Source organism: Oncorhynchus clarkii, chromosome 12 (genome assembly GCF_045791955.1).
Source record: "Oncorhynchus clarkii lewisi isolate Uvic-CL-2024 chromosome 12, UVic_Ocla_1.0, whole genome shotgun sequence".
Taxonomy (NCBI): domain Eukaryota; kingdom Metazoa; phylum Chordata; class Actinopteri; order Salmoniformes; family Salmonidae; genus Oncorhynchus; species Oncorhynchus clarkii.
Window position 1 is genome coordinate 86,191,430 of NC_092158.1, and position 23,315 is coordinate 86,214,744.

General features: G+C 42.9%; 1 protein-coding gene across 7 annotated transcripts in view; it reads left to right on the top strand.

Annotated features, from left to right (window-relative positions):
* LOC139421567 (septin-9-like) overlaps positions 1 to 23,315 on the top strand; it is a 168,084-nt gene that overhangs the window by 125,777 nt on the left and 18,992 nt on the right. For all 7 annotated transcript variants that reach the window (XR_011635643.1, XM_071172589.1, XM_071172591.1 and 4 more), the window contains 5 exons: positions 3,745 to 3,966; positions 15,189 to 15,317; positions 15,503 to 15,584; positions 17,896 to 18,033; positions 20,268 to 20,385. Coding sequence is in view for 6 of the 7 variants with exons in the window: in XM_071172589.1 (XP_071028690.1) it covers positions 3,745 to 3,966; positions 15,189 to 15,317; positions 15,503 to 15,584; positions 17,896 to 18,033; positions 20,268 to 20,385 (689 nt within the window). In the remaining variant the exon portion in view is untranslated. The remainder of the gene's footprint in view (positions 1 to 3,744; positions 3,967 to 15,188; positions 15,318 to 15,502; positions 15,585 to 17,895; positions 18,034 to 20,267; positions 20,386 to 23,315) is intronic.

Consider the following 23,315-nt stretch of genomic DNA (forward strand, 5'->3'; position numbering starts at 1 on the left):
CTCTCTGGCTCCCTGTAGAGGGAACAGACAGGTACATGTGTAACAGTATAACTTTAGACCGTCCCCTCGCCCATACCCGAGCGCGAACCAGGGACCCTCTGCACACATCAACAACAGTCACCCACGAAGCATCGTTACCCATCGCTCCACAAAAGCTGCAGCCCTTGCAGAGCAAGGGGAACCACTACTTCAAGGTCTCAGAGCAAGTGACGTCACCGATTGAAACACTATTTAGCGCGAACCACCGCTAACTAGCTAGCTATTTCACATCCGTTACACATGTATGGCCCATCCTCCCAAAGGGGTGCTGCAGTGTCCCCTGAAGAGGGAAGGAAAAAGAGACAATCTGTGACTCTTATTTAACGAAGGGAGGGTCGAGACACTGTCACCTTGTTAACCATGATCCTTCACTCCTCACCTTGCAGAGCCTGTTGTAACACTCATCATAGCAGTTCTGTACCATGGTCAGATAGTTATGCCCCATCCTCTCCAAAGGGGTTCTGCAGTGTCCCCTGATGCTAAGGGAAAGGGCTGAGCAGTGACTCTATTTGGGATGGACACTGCATCGTCTTGTCTCTGTAACCATGGAGATGAGCCATTGCACTTCACCTCACTCAATGAGTCTTTTACATCAGTCAGAGCCTTTTGTAAGTAACTCTGTTTACAGTACGTGACTGGCATGTGAGGTTAGCTGGATATATAGTACCAGTCAAAAGTTTGGACACACCTACTCATTCAAGGGTTTTTCTTTATTTTACTATTTACTGCATTGTAGAATAATAGTGAAGACATCAAAACTATGAAATAACAAATAACACAATAATGTTGTAACCAAAAAAGTGTTAAACAAATATTTTATATTTGAAATTCTTCAAAGTAGCCACCCTTTGCCTTGATGACAGCTTTGCACACTCTTGGCATTCTCTCAGCCAGCTTCATGAGGTAGTCACCTGGAATGCATTTCAATTAACAGGTGTGCCTTAAGTTATTTTGTGGAATTTCTTTCCTTAATGTGTTTGAGTCAATCAGTTGTGTTGTAACAAGGTAGGGGTGGTATGCAGATTATAGCCCTATTTGGTAAAAGACCAAGTCCATATTATGGCAAGAACCGCTCAATTAAGCAAAGAGAAACGACAGTCCATCATTACTTTGACATGAAGGTCTCTGGAAAATGTCAAGAACTTTGAACGTTTCTTTAAGTGCGGTTGCAAAAACCATCAGGCGCTATGATGAAACTGGCTCTCATGAGGACCGCCACAGGAAAGGAAGACCAAGAGTTACCTCTGCTACAGAGGATAAGTTCATAAGAGTTACCAGCCTCAGAAAATGCAGCCCAAATAAATGCTTCACAGAGTTCAAGTAACAGACATAACTCATTGTCAACTGTTCAGAGGAGACTGAGTGAATCAGGCCTTCATGGTCGAATTGCTGCAAAGAAACCACTACTAAAGGACACCAATAAGATGAAGAGACTTGCTTGGGCCAAGAAACACGAGCAATAGACTTTAGACCAGTGGAAATCTGTCCTTTGGTCAGAGTCCAAATTTTAGATTTTTGGTTCCAACCGCCGTGTCTTTGTGAGAGGCAGAGTAGCTACCCCATCTGGTTTGCGCTTAGTGGGACTATCATTTGGTTTTCAACAGGACAATAACCCAAAACACACCTCCAGGCTGTGTACGTGCTATTTGACCAAGAAGGGGAGTGATGGAGTGCTGCATCAGATGACCTGGCCTCCACAATCACCCGACCTCAACCCAATTGAGATGGTTTGGAATGGGTTGGACCGCGGAGTGAAGGAAAAGCAGCCAAGAAGTGCTCAGCATATGTGGGGACTCCTTCAAGACTGTTGGAAAAGCATTCCAGGTGAAGAATTGGTTCCTGGTTGAGAGTGCCCAGAGTGTGCAAAGCTGTCATCAAGGCAAAGGGTGGCTACTTTGAAGAATCTCAAATATATTTTGATATGTTAAACACTTTTTTGGTTACAACATGATTCCGTATGTGGTATTTCATAGTTTTGATGTCTTCACTATTATTCTACAATGTAGAAAATAGTCCAAATAAAGAAAAACCCTGTACTGTACTGTAGATAGCCTGGTAACCAGGTCTGTTTGTGCTTCAGCCAACTCCTCAGTCATCCTCTCTTCTACTGTATGCCATGACAACACACATGACAGAAGAGTTGGCTGAAGCCCGAACATTCTGGTCACCAGATCTATCTATGACCAACCACCCTCCTATATGCCAGTCAAGAACAGTAAGCACAGGGTAGAGCCAGGTATTGGAAGTTACCATAGTGACATGTTGATCAGTATTATTCTGTACCTGTTGCAGTGGAAACTACTAGAGGAGAGGGTGACTGGTGTCTGGACCAGGATGGGGAAGTGGTGTGGAGGCCAGTTGGAGCTAGTTCCCTATAGGCTAGGTGTGTCTCTAACTCTGCCCGTTTCTATAGAAACATTTACTTTGACATCATACTCAATTCACAAGACTTTTCTTTTGAAAACAGACTGGTATCAAGTGTTCTGTGAACAAGATATACCAGCCTATTATCTTCCTACCAGAACCTGGTGTAGTAGTCTTTACAGTGAACTCTCTTCAGTGTTGTTGTTATCGGAGTTGTAACTAGCTGGAGGGAGGGGGGATGGAATCTTGATGGCTGTAAAATTATTGGCAGCCTGCCCTTGTGGCTCCAAGAGAGGAGCTGACTGTCCTCCTCGTGTGTGTGTGTGTGTGTGTGTGTGTGTGTGTGTGTGTGTGTGTGTGTGTGTGTGTGTGTGTGTGTGTGTGTGTGTGTGTGTGTGTGTGTGTGTGTGTGTGTGTGTGTGTGTGTGTGTGTGTGTGTGTGTGTGTGTGTGTGTGTTTGTCAGTCATCCTTAATAGCACTGTTGATTCCAGAGTTGTGAGTAGGTCAGGTTTCAGGTTTTCACTCTCTCATCATCAGCAGGACACACCATATTAAACAATATGCCTGGTGATCAGACACTACCCAGCATACATAGTTAACTTGAGTTAGAATCTGCAGGGGGGTCCTCCTGTAACTCAGGAAAATATACAGAATATTATTCTATGAATGTATATGAGTCCTGCGGTGGTCAGACAAACATGTACTGTGTATCTAACCCTCAGTAGAGACTGTTTACTTCAATATGACTGTTGAGTAAGTGTGTGACTGCAGAAGGCTCTGGGTGGTGCTGAAACACGGTTGGTTCAGTACTTCAGAAGGCCCCGGGTGGTGCTGAAACACGGTTGGTTCAGTACTTAAGAAGGCTCTGGGTGGTGCTAAAACACAGTTGGTTCAGTACTTCAGAAGGCCCCGGGTGGTGCTGAAGCACGGTTGGTTCAGTACTTCAGAAGGCTCTGGGTGGTGCTGAAACACGGTTGAACAAACACGGTTTGTTCAGACTAGTGTTTGGCTCTAGCCCGGGTCTAGCTAAGTTATGTCTAGCTAGTAACTAGCTCCTCACAGCTGTGTAGAAAACCATCCTTCCAACTCCTTCACTTGTTTCTGATGACACAGCAATATGGTTCTGCTATATGTTTAGTGTAGTATACTAACTGTATAAGTTGGTTACTTGAATCTGTCAGGTTTTTGTTATCTTGCTACTTTAAATTATTTTCTTTATTTCACAGTAGGAAGCTCATGTAATGTGTCCAGTATATTTCAAAGATACATGATCACACGAGAGGAAATAAATGGTTTATCCACTTGTACTGACATGTATTTCTCTCTCCCTCTCTCCTCAGAGTCAGAGGTCACTACCAGCTACAGCAGTAGAGCCATGTCTGAGGTGGCTGTGCCCGAGATGATGATGCCGACCCCGGCGATGCCCGCAGTGTGCCAGGTGGAGAAGACTGTGCCAGGTGCTGGCATGGGGGACTTCAGCTATGTGGGCATCGATGCCATCCTGGAACAGATGCGGAGAAAGGCCATGAAACAGGGCTTCGAGCTCAACATCATGGTAGTGGGTGAGTTAACATGGAGAGAGAGAACACACCCACACAAACAGATCAACATCATGGTAGTGGGTGAGTTAACATGAAGAGAGAGAACACACCCACACAAATAGATCAACATCATGGTAGTGGGTGAGTTAACATGAAGAGAGAGAGCACACCCACACAAACAGATCAACATCATGGTAGTGGGTGAGTTAACATGAAGAGAGAACACACCCACACAAACAGATCAACATCATGGTAGTGGGTGAGTTAACATGAAGAGAGAACACACCCACACAAACAGATCAATATCATGGTAGTGGGTGAGTTAACATGGAGAGAGAGAGAACACACCCACACAAACAGATCAACATCATGGTAGTGGGTGAGTTAACATGGAGAGAGAGAACACACCCACACAAACAGATCAACATCATGGTAGTGGGTGAGTTAACATGAAGAGAGAGAACACACCCACACAAACAGATCAACATCATGGTAGTGGGTGAGTTAACATGAAGAGAGAGAGCACACCCACACAAACAGATCAACATCATGGTAGTGGGTGAGTTAACATGGAGAGAGAGAGCACACCCACACAAACAGATCAACATCATGGTAGTGGGTGAGTTAACATGAAGAGAGAGAACACACCCACACAAACAGATCAACATCATGGTAGTGGGTGAGTTAACATGAAGAGAGAGAACACACCCACACAAACAGATCAACATCATGGTAGTGGGTGAGTTAACATGGAGAGAGAGAGAGCACACCCACACAAACAGATCAACATCATGGTAGTGGGTAAGTTAACATGAAGAGAGAGAGCACACCCACACAAACAGATCAACATCATGGTAGTGGGTGAGTTAACATGAAGAGAGAGAACACACCCACACAAACAGATCAACATCATGGTAGTGGGTGAGTTAACATGAAGAGAGAGAACACACCCACACAAACAGATCAACATCATGGTAGTGGGTGAGTTAACATGAAGAGAGAGAACACACCCACACAAACATATCAACATCATGGTAGTGGGTGAGTTAACATGAAGAGAGAGAACACACCCACACAAACAGATCAACATCATGGTAGTGGGTGAGTTAACATGAAGAGAGAGAACACACCCACACAAACAGATCAACATCATGGTAGTGGGTGAGTTAACATGAAGAGAGAGAACACACCCACACAAACAGATCAACATCATGGTAGTGGGTGAGTTAACATGAAGAGAGAGAACACACCCACACAAACAGATCAACATCATGGTAGTGGGTGAGTTAACATGAAGAGAGAGAGCACACCCACACAAACAGATCAACATCATGGTAGTGGGTGAGTTAACATGAAGAGAGAGAACACACCCACACAAACAGATCAACATCATGGTAGTGGGTGAGTTAACATGAAGAGAGAGAACACACCCACACAAACAGATCAACATCATGGTAGTGGGTGAGTTAACATGAAGAGAGAGAACACACCCACACAAACAGATCAACATCATGGTAGTGGGTGAGTTAACATGAAGAGAGAGAACACACCCACACAAACAGATCAACATCATGGTAGTGGGTGAGTTAACATGAAGAGAGAGAACACACCCACACAAACAGATCAACATCATGGTAGTGGGTGAGTTAACATGAAGAGAGAGAACACACCCACACAAACAGATCAACATCATGGTAGTGGGTGAGTTAACATGAAGAGAGAGAACACACCCACACAAACAGATCAACATCATGGTAGTGGGTGAGTTAACATGAAGAGAGAGAACACACCCACACAAACAGATCAACATCATGGTAGTGGGTGAGTTAACATGAAGAGAGAGAACACACCCACACAAACAGATCAACATCATGGTAGTGGGTGAGTTAACATGAAGAGAGAGAACACACCCACACAAACAGATCAACATCATGGTAGTGGGTGAGTTAACATGAAGAGAGAGAACACACCCACACAAACAGATCAACATCATGGTAGTGGGTGAGTTAACATGAAGAGAGAGAGCACACCCACACAAACAGATCAACATCATGGTAGTGGGTGAGTTAACATGAAGAGAGAGAACACACCCACACAAACAGATCAACATCATGGTAGTGGGTGAGTTAACATGGAGAGAGAGAACATACCCACACAAACAGATCAACATCATGGTAGTGGGTGAGTTAACATGAAGAGAGAACACACCCACACAAACAGATCAACATCATGGTAGTGGGTGAGTTAACATGAAGAGAGAGAACACACCCACACAAACAGATCAACATCATGGTAGTGGGTGAGTTAACATGGAGAGAGAGAACACACCCACACAAACAGATCAACATCATGGTAGTGGGTGAGTTAACATGGAGAGAGAGAACATACCCACACAAACAGATCAACATCATGGTAGTGGGTGAGTTAACATGAAGAGAGAACACACCCACACAAACAGATCAACATCATGGTAGTGGGTGAGTTAACATGGAGAGAGAGAACATACCCACACAAACAGATCAACATCATGGTAGTGGGTGAGTTAACATGAAGAGAGAGAACACACCCACACAAACAGATCAACATCATGGTAGTGGGTGAGTTAACATGAAGAGAGAGAACACACCCACACAAACAGATCAAATTCAATCAATCACATTTATTTTATAAAGCCCTTTTTACGTCAGCTGTCCTTTACAAATACCCTGCTTAAAACCCCAATGAGCAAGCAATGCAAATGCCATACAGAGACACACATACACACACATATACACACATATACACACACACACACACACACACACACACACACACAGCACACAACACACAACACACAACACACAGCATACAGCACAACATCTTGGTAGTGGGTGAGTTAACATGGTGAGAGACGAATGCATGTGTACTGTATATGATCATAGGTTTACATCAAATGAGCTCAAGATCCTGGTCTGCTGTTATCCAGCCTGAAGAAACACAGGCCAGGAGGTGGTGGTGTGTGATAGGGACCAGGCTGTGTTTACGGTGAGAGGCTGAGTTAATGTTATCCTCTCCTGGGTTATTCAAGGAGGATATATCTCTAATTTAACAAGAGGATCTCTCTAATTAAGAACGCTCTCATTTTCACACACACACACATTTACCCCCCCCCCCCCCCCCCCCCCCCCACACACACACACAGCCTTTTGACACTCCCACCATACTGACACTCCCTCATCAGTGTGTGATGGCTCCTTTTTAAAACGGTATATTTTTTACAACACACACTCCTTCCTTCACCAGAGACCAGCCCCTATAAAACCCCTTTGCCATGCTGTCTCCACACCACGTCTCCATTTGATGATGTCGCGACTGTCAGTCTGCTCTGTGGGTTCTTTCCGTGAATAAAACGGCTCACACTACAGCCTACAGGGGTACTTCAAGGAAGGAGGATGCAGACTCATCCATGGAAAAGAAAATCCCCAAAACGACCACTTAGTCTCCTGCAGTGTTAATGTGCACTCAGGTGTAATTTGTCATTTAAGTCTGCCTGTGAGAACAGAGCTGTAGGGAAGGAGACAGAACACAGGACGTTGGGTTAATGTTTGAATTTCTCTGCTACAGACTACTCTGGTATATAATAAGTGTACTGAACAAAAATATAAATGCAACAATTTCTACGATTTTACTGAGTTACAGTTCATATAAGGAGATCAGTCAATTGAAATAAATTCATTAGGCCCTAATCTATGGATTTCACGACTGGGCAGGGGCACAGCCATGGTTGGGCCTTGTGGGGCGTAGGCCCACTCACTGGGGAGCCAGCCCCAGCCAATCAGAAGGGCTTTATTACTGACAGAAATACTCCTCAGCACCAATCCCGCAGGTGAAGAAGCCGGATGTGGAGGTTCTGGGCTGGCGTGGTTACTTGTGGTCTGTGGTTGTGAGACCGGTTGAATGTATTGCCAAATTCTCAAAAATGACATCAGTTGCAGCTTATGGTAGAGAAATGAACATTCAATTCTCTGGCAACAGCTCTGGTGAACATTCCTGCAGCCAGCATGCCAATGACACGCTCCCCTCAACTTGAGACATCTGTGGCATTGTGTTGTGTGACAAAACTTCACATTTTATAGTGGCCTTTTGTTGTCCCTAGCACAAGGTGCACATGTGTAATGATCATGCTTTTTAATCAGCTTCTTGATATGCCACACCTTTCAGGTGGATGCATTATCTTGGTAAAGGAGAAATTCTCACTAACAGGGATGTAAACAAATTTGTGCACAAAATTTGAGAGAAATAAGCTTTTTTGTGCGAATGGAAAATGTTTTTGTTCAGTGTGTATATATTCAGTGTGTTTTATACAGAGGATATATAGAAAGGAAAAGAAAAGTACACTACACTCCTCTCACATCATTCATGTCTCATAATAATCCTCCATACTGTATAGTGGTGTGTCCTATATAGAACTGTCTCATAATAATCCTCCATACTGTATAGTGGTGTGTCCTATATAGAACTGTCTCATAATAATCCTCCTTACTGTATAGTGGTGTGTCCTATATAGAACTGTCTCATAATAATCCTCCATACTGTATAGTGGTGTGTCCTATATATAACTGTCTCATAATAATCCTCCTTACTGTATAGTGGTGTGTCCTATATATAACTGTCTCATAATAATCCTCCATACTGTATAGTGGTGTGTCCTATATATAACTGTCTCATAATAATCCTCCATACTGTATAGTGGTGTGTCCTATATAGAACTGTCTCATAATAATCCTCCATACTGTATAGTGGTGTGTCCTATATGGAACTGTCTCATAATAATCCTCCATACTGTATAGTGGTGTGTCCTATATAGAACTGTCTCATAATAATCATCCATACTGTATAGTGGTGTGTCCTATATAGAACTGTCTCATAATAATCCTCCTTACTGTATAGTGGTGTGTCCTATATGGAACTGTCTCATAATAATCCTCCATACTGTATAGTGGTGTGTCCTATATGGAACTGTCTCATAATAATCCTCCTTACTGTATAGTGGTGTGTCCTATATAGAACTGTCTCATAATAATCCTCCATACTGTATAGTGGTGTGTCCTATATAGAACTGTCTCATAATAATCCTCCATACTGTATAGTGGTGTGTCCTATATAGAACTGTCTCATAATAATCCTCCATACTGTATAGTGGTGTGTCCTATATGGAACTGTCTCATAATAATCCTCCATACTGTATAGTGGTGTGTCCTATATAGAACTGTCTCATAATAATCCTCCATACTGTATAGTGGTGTGTCCTATATGGAACTGTCTCATAATAATCCTCCATACTGTATAGTGGTGTGTCCTATATAGAACTGTCTCATAATAATCCTCCATACTGTATAGTGGTGTGTCCTATATAGAACTGTCTCATAATAATCCTCCATACTGTATAGTGGTGTGTCCTATATGGAACTGTCTCATAATAATCCTCCATACTGTATAGTGGTGTGTCCTATATGGATCTGTCTCATAATAATCCTCCATACTGTATAGTGGTGTGTCCTATATATAACTGTCTCATAATAATCCTCCATACTGTATAGTGGTGTGTCCTATATATAACTGTCTCATAATAATCCTCCATACTGTATAGTGGTGTGTCCTATATGGAACTGTCTCATAATAATCCTCCATACTGTATAGTGGTGTGTCCTATATATAACTGTCTCATAATAATCCTCCATACTGTATAGTGGTGTGTCCTATATAGAACTGTCTCATAATAATCCTCCATACTGTATAGTGGTGTGTCAGTATACAGTAGTTCCACTGAGTGGGACACATCTACATGTCTGAATAACTACTTTTCTGTACTGGAAGTGGGTGAGAGGGTGTGTGGGTGTGTGGGTGGGGTCATGAGGGGGTTGAGGGGTGAGGCAGTGCCCAGGGTTAGTGTCTGTTCTCTCTCTCTGTGATGTGGAGTCTGCTGACAAAATCTACATTCCTCTCACATTCCCCTGTGGTTGGCCCTGGTGTCCTGGATACAGAGCTCGGCAACCTGCCACCCATTCAGCTCAGGGCTGACTGTAGGCTACGCCATCGTGTGTGTGTGTGTGTGTGTGTGTGTGTGTGTGTGTGTGTGTGTGTGTGTGTGTGTGTGTGTGTGTGTGTGTGTGTGTGTGTGTGTGTGTGTGTGTGTGTGTGTGTGTGTATACATGGTCAGGGCTCAGTGGGATGAGCTGTCAAAATCCCACGGAGCTATATATACAGTTGAAGTGTACCTATGATAAAAAATTACAGACCTCTACATGCTTTGTAAGTTGGAAAACCTGCAAAATCGGCAGTGTATCAAATACTTGTTCTCCCCACTGTATGTGTGTGTATGTGTATATATATATATATATATATATATATATATATATATATATATATATATATATATACACACACACAGTTGAAGTCGGAAGTTTACATACACCTTAGCCAAATGCATTTAAACTCAGTTTTTCACAATTCCTGACATTTAATCCAAGTAAAAAATTCCCTGTCTTAGGTAATTTAGGATCACCACTTTATTTTAAGAATGTGAAATGTCAGAATAATAGTAGAGGTATTTATTTCAGCTTTTACTTCTTTCATCACATTCCCAGAGAATCAGACATTTACATACACTCAATTCATATTTGGTAGCATTGCCTTTAAATTGTTTAACTTGGGTCAAACGTTTTGGGTAGCCTCCCACAAGCTTCCCACAATAAGTTGGGTGAATTTTGGCCCATTCCTTCTGACAGAGCTGGTGTAACTGAGTCAGGTTTGTAGGCCAAATTTTCTATGTGATTAAGGTCAGGGCTTTGTGATGGCCACTCCAATACTTTGACTTTGTTGTCCTTAAGCCATTTTGCCACAACTTTGGAAGTATGCTTGGGGTCATTGTCCATTTGGAAGACCCATTTGCGACCAAGCTTTAACTGATGTCTTGAGATGTTGCTTCAATATATCCATGTAATTTTCCTGCCTCATGATGCCATCTATTTTGTGAAGTGCACCAGTCCCTCCTGCAACAAAGCACCCCCACAACATGATGCTGCCACCCCCACAACATGATGCTGCCAACCCCACAACATGATGCTGCCACCCCCATGCTTCCTCCCCCTTTTTCCTCCAAACATAACGATGGTCATTATGGCCAAACAGTTCTATTTTTGTTTGATCAGACCAGAGGACATTTCTCCAAAAAGTACGATCTTTGTCCTCATGTGCAATTGCAAACCGTAGTCTGGCTTTTTTATGGCGGTTTTGGAGCAGTGGCTTCTTCCTTGCTGAGCGGCCTTTCAGGTTATGTCGATATTGGACTCGTTTTACTGTTGGTATTGATACTTTTGTACCTGTTTCCTCCAGCGTCTTCACAAGGTGCTTTGCTGTTCTGGGACTGATTTGCACTTTTCGTACCAAAGTATGTTCATCTCTAGGAGACAGAACGCCTCTCCTTCCTGAGCGGTATGACGGCTGCGTGGTTCCATGGTGTTTATACTGGCGTACTATTATTTGTACAGATAAACATGGTACCTTCAGGCGCTTGGAAATTGCTCCCAAGGATGAACCAGACTTGCAGAGATCTACAATTTATTTTCTGAGGTCTTGGCTGATTTCTTTTGATTTTCTCATGATGTCAAGCAAAGTGGCACTGAGTTTGAAGGTAGGCCTTGAAATACATCCACAGGTACACCTCCAATTGACTCAAATTATGTTAATTAGCCTATCAGACGATTCTAAAGCCATGACATTTTCTGGAATTTTCCAAGCTGTTTAAAGGCACAGTCAACTTAGTGTATGTAAATTTGTGGAGTGGTTGAAAAACGTGTTTTAATGACTTGTTTTAACTTCTGACTCCAGCTCTGTGTGTGTGTATATTCTACCATTCAAAAGTTTGGAGTCACTTAGAAATGTCCTTGTTTTTGAAAGAAAAGCCAAAAGAAAATGTCCATTAAAATAACAAACTGATCAGAAATACAGTGTAGACATTGTTAATGTTGTAAATGACTATTGTAGCTGGAAACGGCTGATTCGTAATGGAATATCTACATAGGCGTACAGAGGCCCATTATCAGCAACAATCACTCCTGTGATCCAATGGTTGTATTAGCTAATCCAAGTTTAACATTTTAAAAGGCTAATTGATCATTAGAAAAGCATTTTGCAATTATGTTAGCACAGCTGAAAACTGTTGTTCTGATTAAAGAAGCAATTAAACTGGCCTTCTTTAGACTAGTTGAGTGTCTGGAGCATCAGCATTTGTGGGTTTGATTACAGGCTCAAAATGAAGGCTATTCCATGCGAGAAATTGCCAAGAAACTGAAGATCTCGTTCAACGCTGTGTACAACTCCCGTCACAGAACAGCGCAAACTGGCTCTAACCAGAATAGAAAGAGGAGTAGGAGGCCCCGGTGCATAACTGAGCAAGAGGACAAGGGCTTTAGAGTGTCTAGTTTGGGTAACGGACGCTTCACAAATCCTCAACTGGCAGCTTCATTAAATAGTACCTGCAAAACACCAGTCTCAACATCAACAGTGAAGAGGCGACTCCGGGATGCTGGCCTTCTAGGCAGAGTTGCAAAGAAAAAGCCATATCTCAGACTGGCCAATAAAATAAAATATTAAGATTGGCAAAAGAACACAGACACTGGACAGAGGAAGATTGGAAAAAGTTGTTATGAACAGACAAATCTAAGTTTGAGGTGTTCTGATCACAAAGAACATTCATGAGACGCAGAAAAAATGAAAAGATGCTGGATGGAGTGCTTAACGCCATCTGTCAAGCATGGTGGAGGCAATGAGATGGTCTGGGGGTGCTCTGGTGGTGATAAAGTGGGAGATTTGTACAGGGTAAAAGGGATCTTGTAGAAGGAAGGCTAACACTCCATTTTGAAGGACACAATTATTATATCAATAAAAAATCATTATTTATAACCTTGTCAACGTCTTGACTATATTTCCTATTCATTTTGCAACTCATTTCATGTATGTTTTCATGGAAAACAAGGACATTTCTAAGTGACCCCAAACGTTTGAACTTGTGTGAATGGAAGCTGATTCTGCTGGGCAGACCTCTACACTCCTTATGATAACCAGCCGTGACCCTCAGTCAAACACTACTAATATAATGATACAATAATCTAAGAGTAGAAGGGCTGATCTAGGATCAGGTCCTCCCTGTCTATAACAATCTGATTCATTATCTCAAATTCAGAATGTATCCTAGATCAGCACTCCTACTCTGAGATGGTTACTAATGTTTAATACACCTGTATTGTTGTATTGATACCCTGTCCTTCCTCTCACAATCTGGCTGGTCTTTGGGTCCAGCCTTTCAGCTAGGGGGATCAACACTGTAGCATGTCTACAGCCCATCCCACTGAACCCTGACCTTGGCCCCGTAGCTCACAGGATTCCCCTCTTCAGGCTCAGCCACTCATACCAACCGTTCAGGGGAATTCTAGACCCCTAAAAAATGTGATACAGTGCCTAAACTGTGTGTGTTACCTGTCCAGGGGTCATAAACACTACACTCTCCCTCGTTAACCCACAGTTGATCCCAGGGGCCAAAAGTGATGTTGGCGGTAGTCAGCTGCTACAGGCAATCTTTTGGGTCCATGCACAGTATGTTCTTCCCTAATTCTAGAATGTTCAGGGTTCTATCTAGTCCAGCTTTTCAATCTCTCGCCTATCTTCTGACCCCCCCACACACACACCTCTCCAGCTGGTTCCTCTCTAGTGCTGATAGAGCAGAGCTCTTCTCCAGACTGCAGGGTTACATGTCTACCCAGCGTTGCAGATGGCGGTCACATGTCCTGCCAACAGCTGTTCCAGTCTGTTTAATACTCTATTGCAGGGATCATCAACTAGATTCAGCCGCCGGGCTTTTGTTTCTTCAGCGGATGGTCATGGGGTCCGGAACATCATTATAAATCATTTGTAGACTGTAAATGGACAGCAAGAAGCCCAAAGTGATATAATATTGGACTAAAACAGAATCATTTCAAACCTTGCTTACATTTGTATACGATCACATACATCTCTCTATTATGCGTGGGAAGACTTTGGAACAGATTTCCCCCCCCAAAAATCACTTGGAGCTGGACAGAAGACTGTGTTTTGTCTTATGTCCAATAATTAAACATAGTTTACAGTTGGGGAACCCTGCTGTATTGGAAGAGATAAGAGAACAGGGGGAGGTGTGTGTGTGAGTCATAGACTTATGGTGCGTGTGTGACCCAAAGGTCTTTGTCGACAATGGCCAGTTTTATAGTGCAGTGATCTGAGCCAGCGTCAGCTGCACAAACCACAGACGGATGAGTTTCACACTTATGGAAGACTGGGTTTCTCCAACCAACTGCTCTATGGCGGATAAGGCTCAGCTCAGTTCAAGGCTCAGTGTGGTTTAATTGACAGCAGAGCTCTTCCCCAGACTGCAGGTCTGAGCCCCGAAAGGACATGCATTTCCTTTAGGCCAACTTTAATGGATGGGAGGGAGAGTGGGAGGGAGAGTGGGAGAGTGGGAGGGAGGGAGGGAGAGTGGGAGGGAGGGAGGGCCTTGGCCAAGTGACTGAGTCATTATTCTGTACTTGGGACTCATATCAGAGCCACAGAGAGAATGGTGAAAAGGGCACTGACGTAGCGTGTGTGTTCGGTGGGGAGGCCTTACTGAAGACACCTGTAACTTTTCCTCCACTGCAGCCAAAATCTTGTGAAATAGCCTCTTTCTCCCCTGAGTGTCTGTGACCGGCTGGAACAGCTCTGGTGTTGAACTCTGTTTGTCTCAGTGTGAAATAATGAGGCCCGTCAGTCATTACACCACTGGAATGAACCTGTTAGTGGGAAGAGTGACTGAAGAATGTTCTGGAGAAAGGTGAGAGGAAGTCCACCATTGTGAGAGTAGTCTATTCCCTACAGTCACACTAGATGAGAGGGTATTGGTTTAAATTGAGGCCTGGGCTACTGTTTTACCTTCATTGTAGAGTTTCTACGTTATTTTGTTTAGCTCAGTTGGTAGAGCATGGTGCTTGCAGCTCCAGGGTTGTGGGCTTGTTTCCCCCGGGACCAGTACCAATCAAAAGTATGAAAATGGATGTACTCATTACTGTAAGTCACTGAATAAGATGGTCTGCTAGATGACTAAAATCTCAATTGTGGCTTTATTGTGTTTATTTGCATTACCAATGTGTTTGACATTCAGGTGTGTGTGTGTGTGTGTGTGTGTGTGTGTGTAGGGCAGAGCGGCCTAGGGAAGTCCACTCTGATGAACACTCTGTTCAAGTCCAAGGTGAGCCGTAAGTCAGTGCAGGCCACGTCCCAGGAGAAGATCCCCAAGACCATCCATATCAAGTCTGTCAGCCATGGTGAGAGGAGGAAAATATCACTCATACTGTTAATTTCACTCTTTCTTTTCTGCACCTCTAGCTACATCTTTCACTTTATCCATCTCACCCTCTACTCAGTCTACCCTGTGTTGTGACTACAGTCTGAGGTACATTTGGCCTCTGGGGTGCTTGTATTCAGTCTAATTGTGTCTGTCTCTGTTCAGACATTGAGGAGAAGGGGGTGAGGATGAAACTAACTGTTATCGACACACCCGGCTTCGGGGATCAGATCAACAACGAGAACTGGTACAGTAACAGTACAATCCATAGCTGAAATGTTATATTTATAATGTGCTTATATTTCTATGTGCGTAGATATATCCTATCTATGTGTATATACAGTTGAAGTCAGAAGTTTACATACACCTTAGTCAAATGCATTTAAACTCAGTTTTTCACAAATCCTGACATTTAATCCAAGTAACAATTCCCTGTTTAGGTCAGTTAGGATCACCACTTTATTTAAAGAATGTGAAATGTCAGAATAATACTAGAGGGAAGGTTTTATTTCTTTCATCACATTCCCAGTGGGTCAGACGTTTACATACACTCAATTAGTATTTGGTAGCATTGCCTTTAAATTGTTTAACTTGGGTCAAACGTTTCAGGTAGCCTTCCACAAACTTCCCACAAGATTTTGGGTGAATTTAAGTTGGGTGAATTTTGGCCCATTCCTCCTGACAGAGCTGGTGTAACTGAGTCAGGTTTGTAAGGCCTCCTTGCTCGCACACGCTTTTTCAGTTCTGCCCACAAATTTGCTATAGGATTGAGTTCAGGGCTTTGTGATGGCCACTCCAATACCTTGACTTTGTTGTCCTGAAGCCATTTTGCCACAACTTTGGAAGTATGCTTGGTGTCATTGTCCATTTGGAAGACCCATTTGCAACCAAGCTTTAACTTCCTGACTGATGTCTTGAGATGTTGCTTCAATATATCCACGTAATTTTCCTCCCTCATGATGCCATCTATTTTGTGAAGTGCACCAGTCCCTCCTGCAGCAAAGAACCCCCACAACATGATGCTGCCACCCCCGTGCTTCACGGTTGGTATGGTGTTCTTCGGCTTGCAAGCCTCCCCCATTTTCCTCCAAACATCATAACGATGGTCATTATGGCAAAACAGTTCTATTTTTGTTTCATCAGACCAGAGGACATTTCTCCAAAAAGTACGATCTTTGTCCCCATGTGCATTTGCAAACCATAGTCTGGCTTTTTATGGCAGCTTTAGAGCAGTGGTTTCTTCCTTGCTGAGCGGCCTTTCAGGTTATGTCGATATAGGACTCGTTATACTGTGGATATAGCTACTTTTGTACCTGTTTCCTCCAGCATCTTCACAAGGTCCTTTGCTGCTGTTCTTGGATTGATTTGCACTTTTCGCACCAATGTACGTTCATCTCTAGGAGACAGAACGTGTCTCCTTCCTGAGCGGTATGACGGCTGATGGTCCCATGGTGTTTATACCTGCGTACTATTGTTTGTACAGATGAACGTGGTACCTTCAGGCTTTTGGAAATTGCTCCCAAGGATGAACCAGACTTGTGGAGGTCTATATACAATGGGGGGAAAAAGTATTTAGTCCGCCACCAATTGTGCAAGTTCTCCCACTTAAAAAGATGAGAGAGGCCTGTAATTTTTATCATAGGTACAAAATCCAGAAAATAATATTGTAGGATTTTTAATTAATTTATTTTCAAATTATGGTGGAAAATAAGTATTTGGTCACCTACAAACAAGCAAGATTTCTGGCTCTCACAGACCTGTAACTTCTTCTTTAAGAGGCTCCTCTGTCCTCCACTCGTTACCTGTATTAATGGTACCTGTTTGAACTTGTTATCAGTATAAAAGACACCACACACACAGTTGAAGTCGGAACTTTACATACACGTAGATTGTACCAATTAAAACTAGTTTTTTTCACATTCTTAAATAAAGTGGTGATCCTAACTGACCTAAGAGAGGGAATTTTTAAGAGGATTAAATGTCAGGAATTGTTGAAAACGGAGTTTAAATGTATTTGGCTAAGGTGTATGTAAGAATTAATAGTGTATAATAAATAATAGTGTAGACATCAAAACTATGTAGTAGCACACATGGAATCATGTAGTAACCAAAAAATTAATAAATGTAAAGCTGTCATCAAGGCAGAAGGTGGCTACTTTGAAGAATCTCAACTATAAAATATATTTTGATTTGTTTAAAAGGTTTGTGTTTCCGACAGGATCCCGTATGTGTTATTTCATAGTTTTGATATCTTTACCATTATTCTACAATGTAGAAAATAGTAAATAAAGAAAAGCCCTTGAATAAATAAGTATGTCCAAACTTTTGAGTAGTACTGTCGCTCTCTCTCGTTAATATAAATGCTTACCCCATACATCTCATCTAGATGACTAGTGTACACAGTACTGTGTATGACCTCATCCATCCTCTTTCTCTCCCTCTTCCTGTCTTTCTCACTTGTCTCCCCCTATCCATCCCCCAAAACTCCCCCTTTCTCTTTTAATCTGCCTCTCCCCTTCCTTCCACTTCCTGTCTTCTTCCCCTCCCTCCCTCCACAGTTGGCAGCCCATCATGAAGTTCATTAATGCCCAGTATGAGCAGTACCTTCAGGAGGAGATCAACATCAACAGGAAGAAGAGGATTCCAGACTCAAGGGTTCACTGCTGTATTTACTTCATACCCCCTACTGGACACTGGTGAGGCAGGAATGCGTACACACACACACACACACACACACACACACACACACACACACACACACTCACACTCACTCACACACCTTGTGAAGGGTATGAATGTGTGGAATGTTTCAGGTGAATGTTTAGATATGGCTGGGAGAGTGTCAAGCTGATTATTAGCTAAACTTCATTCTTTGGATTTTCCACTTTATCGTCCTATACAGTTGTCATGCCTTTTGAGTGATCAAAAATGGCATGTAATCAATCACAATAATTGTCATACACACACATGCACAGTGTCAGTGCAACAGTGCTGCTGCCCCCTGCTGTCCCTGAACAGTAGAGAATATGCAACTGGGAGATTTAAAAAGGAGTGAGAGAGGGAGTGAAGTGATTTATGTTAGATAAGCAGTGAGTCATAGGGAGAGTCCTACTCAAATAGCCCTGAATCATCAGAACAGAAAACAGAGGAGGAGGACACAGTGAGTTTGGCATGACTTTCTGATACACATTAGTTATAACAACAATCTAATGCCCCGTGCTCTGCCATTCAAATATCAGATATGATGTCCAACGTCACACTGTGCCCTTCTGTGTAACATATACAGCCTATGTATGGGCCAGATTCCCGGACAGAATGGAGATTCTCTGAGTGTGTTTTAGTCTTGGAGTGTCTGTCTGAACGTACGGCTCATGTTCTACTACCCCACCACCGTTCTGGGTTGACCTGTAGTGGATCCTCCTCTGCTCCTGCAGCTCAGAGGGACAGACAGATGGCTGTCTGAACGTACAGCTCATGTTCTACTACCCCACCACCGCTCTGGGTTGACCTGTAGTGGATCCTCCTCTGCTCCTGCAGCTCAGAGGGACAGACAGATGTCTGTCTGAACGTACGGCTCATGTTCTACTACCTCACCACCGCTCTGGGTTGACCTGTAGTGGATCCTCCTCTGCTCCTGCAGCTCAGAGGGACACACAGATGTGGAAACACTTACTCTTCCAGACCCCCATCCATTTCCTGTTTCACAGGCAGCGAGTTGCAACACGTCCCATAACACCCGTTTTCCATGACTGGAAAAAATGTATTTCTCGCTCTCTGTCGCCAGGACTTGAAACAAACGCCTGTGTTTGCCTCCCTGCTCCAAGTTTCTGTCTGGTGTTTCTGCTGCTCACACATCTGGGCCTGATTTGAGATTCTCATAGAGCTACCCCCCCACCCCCCCCAAAAAAAATTATGTTGCTACGGTATACAACTATTACCCTTTTAATTGAATCCCTCCTGTGTTATGTCTGCTCCTCCTCTGCATCTACCCCATGATGGTTCTACGATTTGTTGCAATGGTCTGGGGTCCAGTGCTGTGGTGGACTGCTGGCTTTGCCCTAATTTCTGTGGTTGTGATGTACAAGAGCGAGAGCCTTAACATATTGTGCCCCCCCCCCTCCGATATAGCCTGAGCAGCGTTTCATGTTCTTCCAGCGTTGTGGATGTCTGTCACATGTCCAACAACTGTTCTAATCTAATGTTTAATACTCTAATGGGAGCAATATGAGAACAGAGGTTGTGTGTCGTGTGTGTTGTGTGTCGTGTGTGTGTTGTGTGTGTGTATGCACATGCTCATCTGTCTGACCCAAAGGTCTTTATCAACAATGGGCAGTTGTTTATAGTGCAGTGATCTGAGCCAGCGTCAGCTGCACAAACCACAGACGGATGAGTTTCACACTTATGGAAGACTGGGTTTCTCCAACCAACTGCTCAATGGCGGATAAGGCTCAGCTCAGTTCAAGGCTCAGTGGGGTTTAATTGACAGTGACAGACACGCACTGACTGATGTGGGTCTCAGATATACAGTAGGTTTAGCTTGTACATAGAGTATGTATGTGAATCTACAGTACTGTATGTCTGCTTGTCGCCCTCAGACAGCTGCGCTATGGGTATATTTATTGGAGGATACCGCCCTCTGGTGGTTCTAGGATGTATCACACTGTCGACCCAAATAAACACTAAAACGTTGAACAAGAACTATAAAACAGACCTGGGTTCTAATACTATTTGAGATCATTCATAATACATTTGCCAGGCTTGATTGAGCTAGCCTGTTGCAACGGAACCAATAAAGTCTCAAAAGTGAAAACCCTGGCGCTTCAGCAAATACTCAAAGTATTTGAGACATTTTGAACCCAGGTCTGCTATAGCTACAGGTGAAATGAAGCCCCTCTCTCAATCCCCCCCCCCCCCCTTCTCTCACTTCCAGTCTGCGACCTCTGGATGTGGAGTTTATGAGGCGTCTCAGTAAGGTGGTCAACATTGTTCCTGTCATTGCCAAGGCAGACACACTCACCCTGGAGGAGAGGGACTTCTTTAAACAGAAGGTGAGCTCTCTCTCTCTCTTCTTCCATCTTTATCTGTCTCCAATTCCTCTTTTTTTGTTGCATGCTGTCTCTCTCTCTCTCTCTCGCATATTTTGTGTTCTCTGCAGCAACAGGAAATGTTTCTTAAGTTGTTTGGCCACTGCCGCCCGTTCGGTCACTGTCCAATGAGAGAACACTGAGGATGTTTTGTGTGTATAGAGTACTTGTGAGGTCAGGACCTATAAAGCCAGGCTCTGGATTGGAGAGGAGTTCTGTGGGAGTCATCCTCTCTCTCCCTCCTTTTCTGTCTCCTTCCTTTTCTGTCTCTCCCTCCGTTTCTGTCTTTCTCACCTTTTCTGTCTTTCTCACCTTTTCTGTCTTTCTCACCTTTTCTGTCTCTCCCTCCTTTTCTGTCTTTCTCTCCTTTTCTGTCTCTCTCCCTCTCGCCCAATTTTGAATTGGCTAGAGGTAAGTTCTGTCCAACTTCTCCCGTCTCCTTCCCTCCCCTCCTTCCCCCTCTCCCCTTACTGCTGATGTGGTCACAGTGGACTCCATTACATCACTTCCTCCTATGTGGTGTGGATCTGAAACGTAAAAAAATAATTTGATCACAGACCCCAAGAGGGAAAGTAGTAGTAGATGCAGCAGCAGTAGTAGTAGTAGTAGATGCAGTAGTAGATGTAGTAGTAGTAGTAGATGTAGTAGTAGATGCAGTAGTAGATGTAGTAGTAGTAGTAGATGTAGTAGTAGATGCAGCAGCAGTAGTAGTAGTAGTAGATGCAGCAGCAGTAGTAGTAGTAGTAGATGTAGTAGTAGTAGTAGATGCAGTAGTAGATGTAGTAGTAGATGTAGTAGTAGATGCAGTAGTAGATGTAGTAGTAGTAGTAGATGTAGTAGTAGTAGTAGTAGATGCAGTAGTAGTAGTAGTAGTAGTAGATGCAGCAGCAGTAGTAGTAGTAGTAGATGCAGTAGTAGATGTAGTAGTAGATGTAGTAGTAGATGCATCAGTAGTAGTAGTAGATGCAGTAGTAGTAGTAGATGCAGCAGTAGTAGTAGTAGTATATGCAGTAGTAGTAGATTCAGTAGTAGTAGATGCAGCTGTAGTAGTAGTAGTAGTAGTAGTAGTAGATGCAGCTGTAGTAGTAGTAGTAGTAGTAGATGCAGTAGTAGTAGATGCAGTAGTAGTATTAGAAGTAGGGGAATGGCAGGTTGTTGTAGTATTAGTAGTAGATGTAGTATTAGAAGTAGGGGAATGGCAGGTTGTAGTAGTATTAGTAGTAGATGCAGCAGTAGTATCAGAAGTAGGGGAATGGCAGGTTGTAGTAGTAGATGCAGCAGTAGTATTAGAAGTAGGGGAATGGCAGGTTGTTGTAGTAGTATTAGTAGTAGATGCAGCAGTAGTATTAGAAGTAGGGGAATGGCAGGTTGTTGTAGTAGATGCAGCAGTAGTATTAGAAGTAGGGGAATGGCAGGTTGTTGTAGTATTACTAGTAGATGCAGCAGTAGTATTAGAAGTAGGGGAATGGCAGGTTGTTGTAGTATTAGTAGTAGATGTAGTATTAGAAGTAGGGGAATGGCAGGTTAGTAGTAGTAGATGCAGCAGTAGTATTAGAAGTAGGGGAATGGCAGGTTGTTGTAGTAGATTAGTAGTAGATGCAGCAGTAGTATTAGAAGTAGGGGAATGGCAGGTTGTAGTAGTATTAGTAGTAGATGTAGTATTATAAGTAGGGGAATGGCAGGTTGTTGTAGTAGATGCAGCAGTAGTATTAGAAGTAGAGGAATGGCAGGTTGTTGTAGTAGTATTAGTAGTAGATGTAGTATTAGAAGTAGAGGAATGGCAGGTTGTTGTAGTAGTATTAGTAGTAGATGCAGCAGTAGTATTAGAAGTAGGGGAATGGCAGGTTGTTGTAGTAGTAGTAGATGCAGCAGTAGTATTAGAAGTAGGGGAATGGCAGGTTGTTGTAGTAGTATTAGTAGTAGATGCAGCAGTAGTATTAGAAGTAGGGGAATGGCAGGTTGTTGTAGTAGTATTAGTAGTAGATGCAGCAGTAGTATTAGAAGTAGAGGAATGGCAGGTTGTTGTAGTAGTATTAGTAGTAGATGCAGCAGTAGTATTAGATGTAGGGGAATGGCAGGTTGTTGTAGTAGTATTAGTAGTAGATGTAGTATTAGAAGTAGAGGAATGGCAGGTTGTTGTAGTAGTATTAGTAGTAGATGCAGCAGTAGTATTAGATGTAGGGGAATGGCAGGTTGTTGTAGTAGTATTAGTAGTAGATGTAGTATTAGAAGTAGAGGAATGGCAGGTTGTTATAGTAGTATTAGTAGTAGATGCAGCAGTAGTATTAGAAGTAGGGGAATGGCAGGTTGTTGTAGTATTAGTAGTAGATGCAGTATTAGAAGTAGGGGAATGGCAGGTTGTAGTAGTATTAGTAGTAGATGTAGTATTATAAGTAGGGGAATGGCAGGTTGTTGTAGTAGATGCAGCAGTAGTATTAGAAGTAGAGGAATGGCAGGTTGTTGTAGTAGTATTAGTAGTAGATGTAGTATTAGAAGTAGAGGAATGGCAGGTTGTTGTAGTAGTATTAGTAGTAGATGCAGCAGTAGTATTAGAAGTAGGGGAATGGCAGGTTGTTGTAGTAGTAGTAGATGCAGCAGTAGTATTAGAAGTAGGGGAATGGCAGGTTGTTGTAGTAGTATTAGTAGTAGATGCAGCAGTAGTATTAGAAGTAGGGGAATGGCAGGTTGTTGTAGTAGTATTAGTAGTAGATGCAGCAGTAGTATTAGAAGTAGAGGAATGGCAGGTTGTTGTAGTAGTATTAGTAGTAGATGCAGCAGTAGTATTAGATGTAGGGGAATGGCAGGTTGTTGTAGTAGTATTAGTAGTAGATGTAGTATTAGAAGTAGAGGAATGGCAGGTTGTTGTAGTAGTATTAGTAGTAGATGCAGCAGTA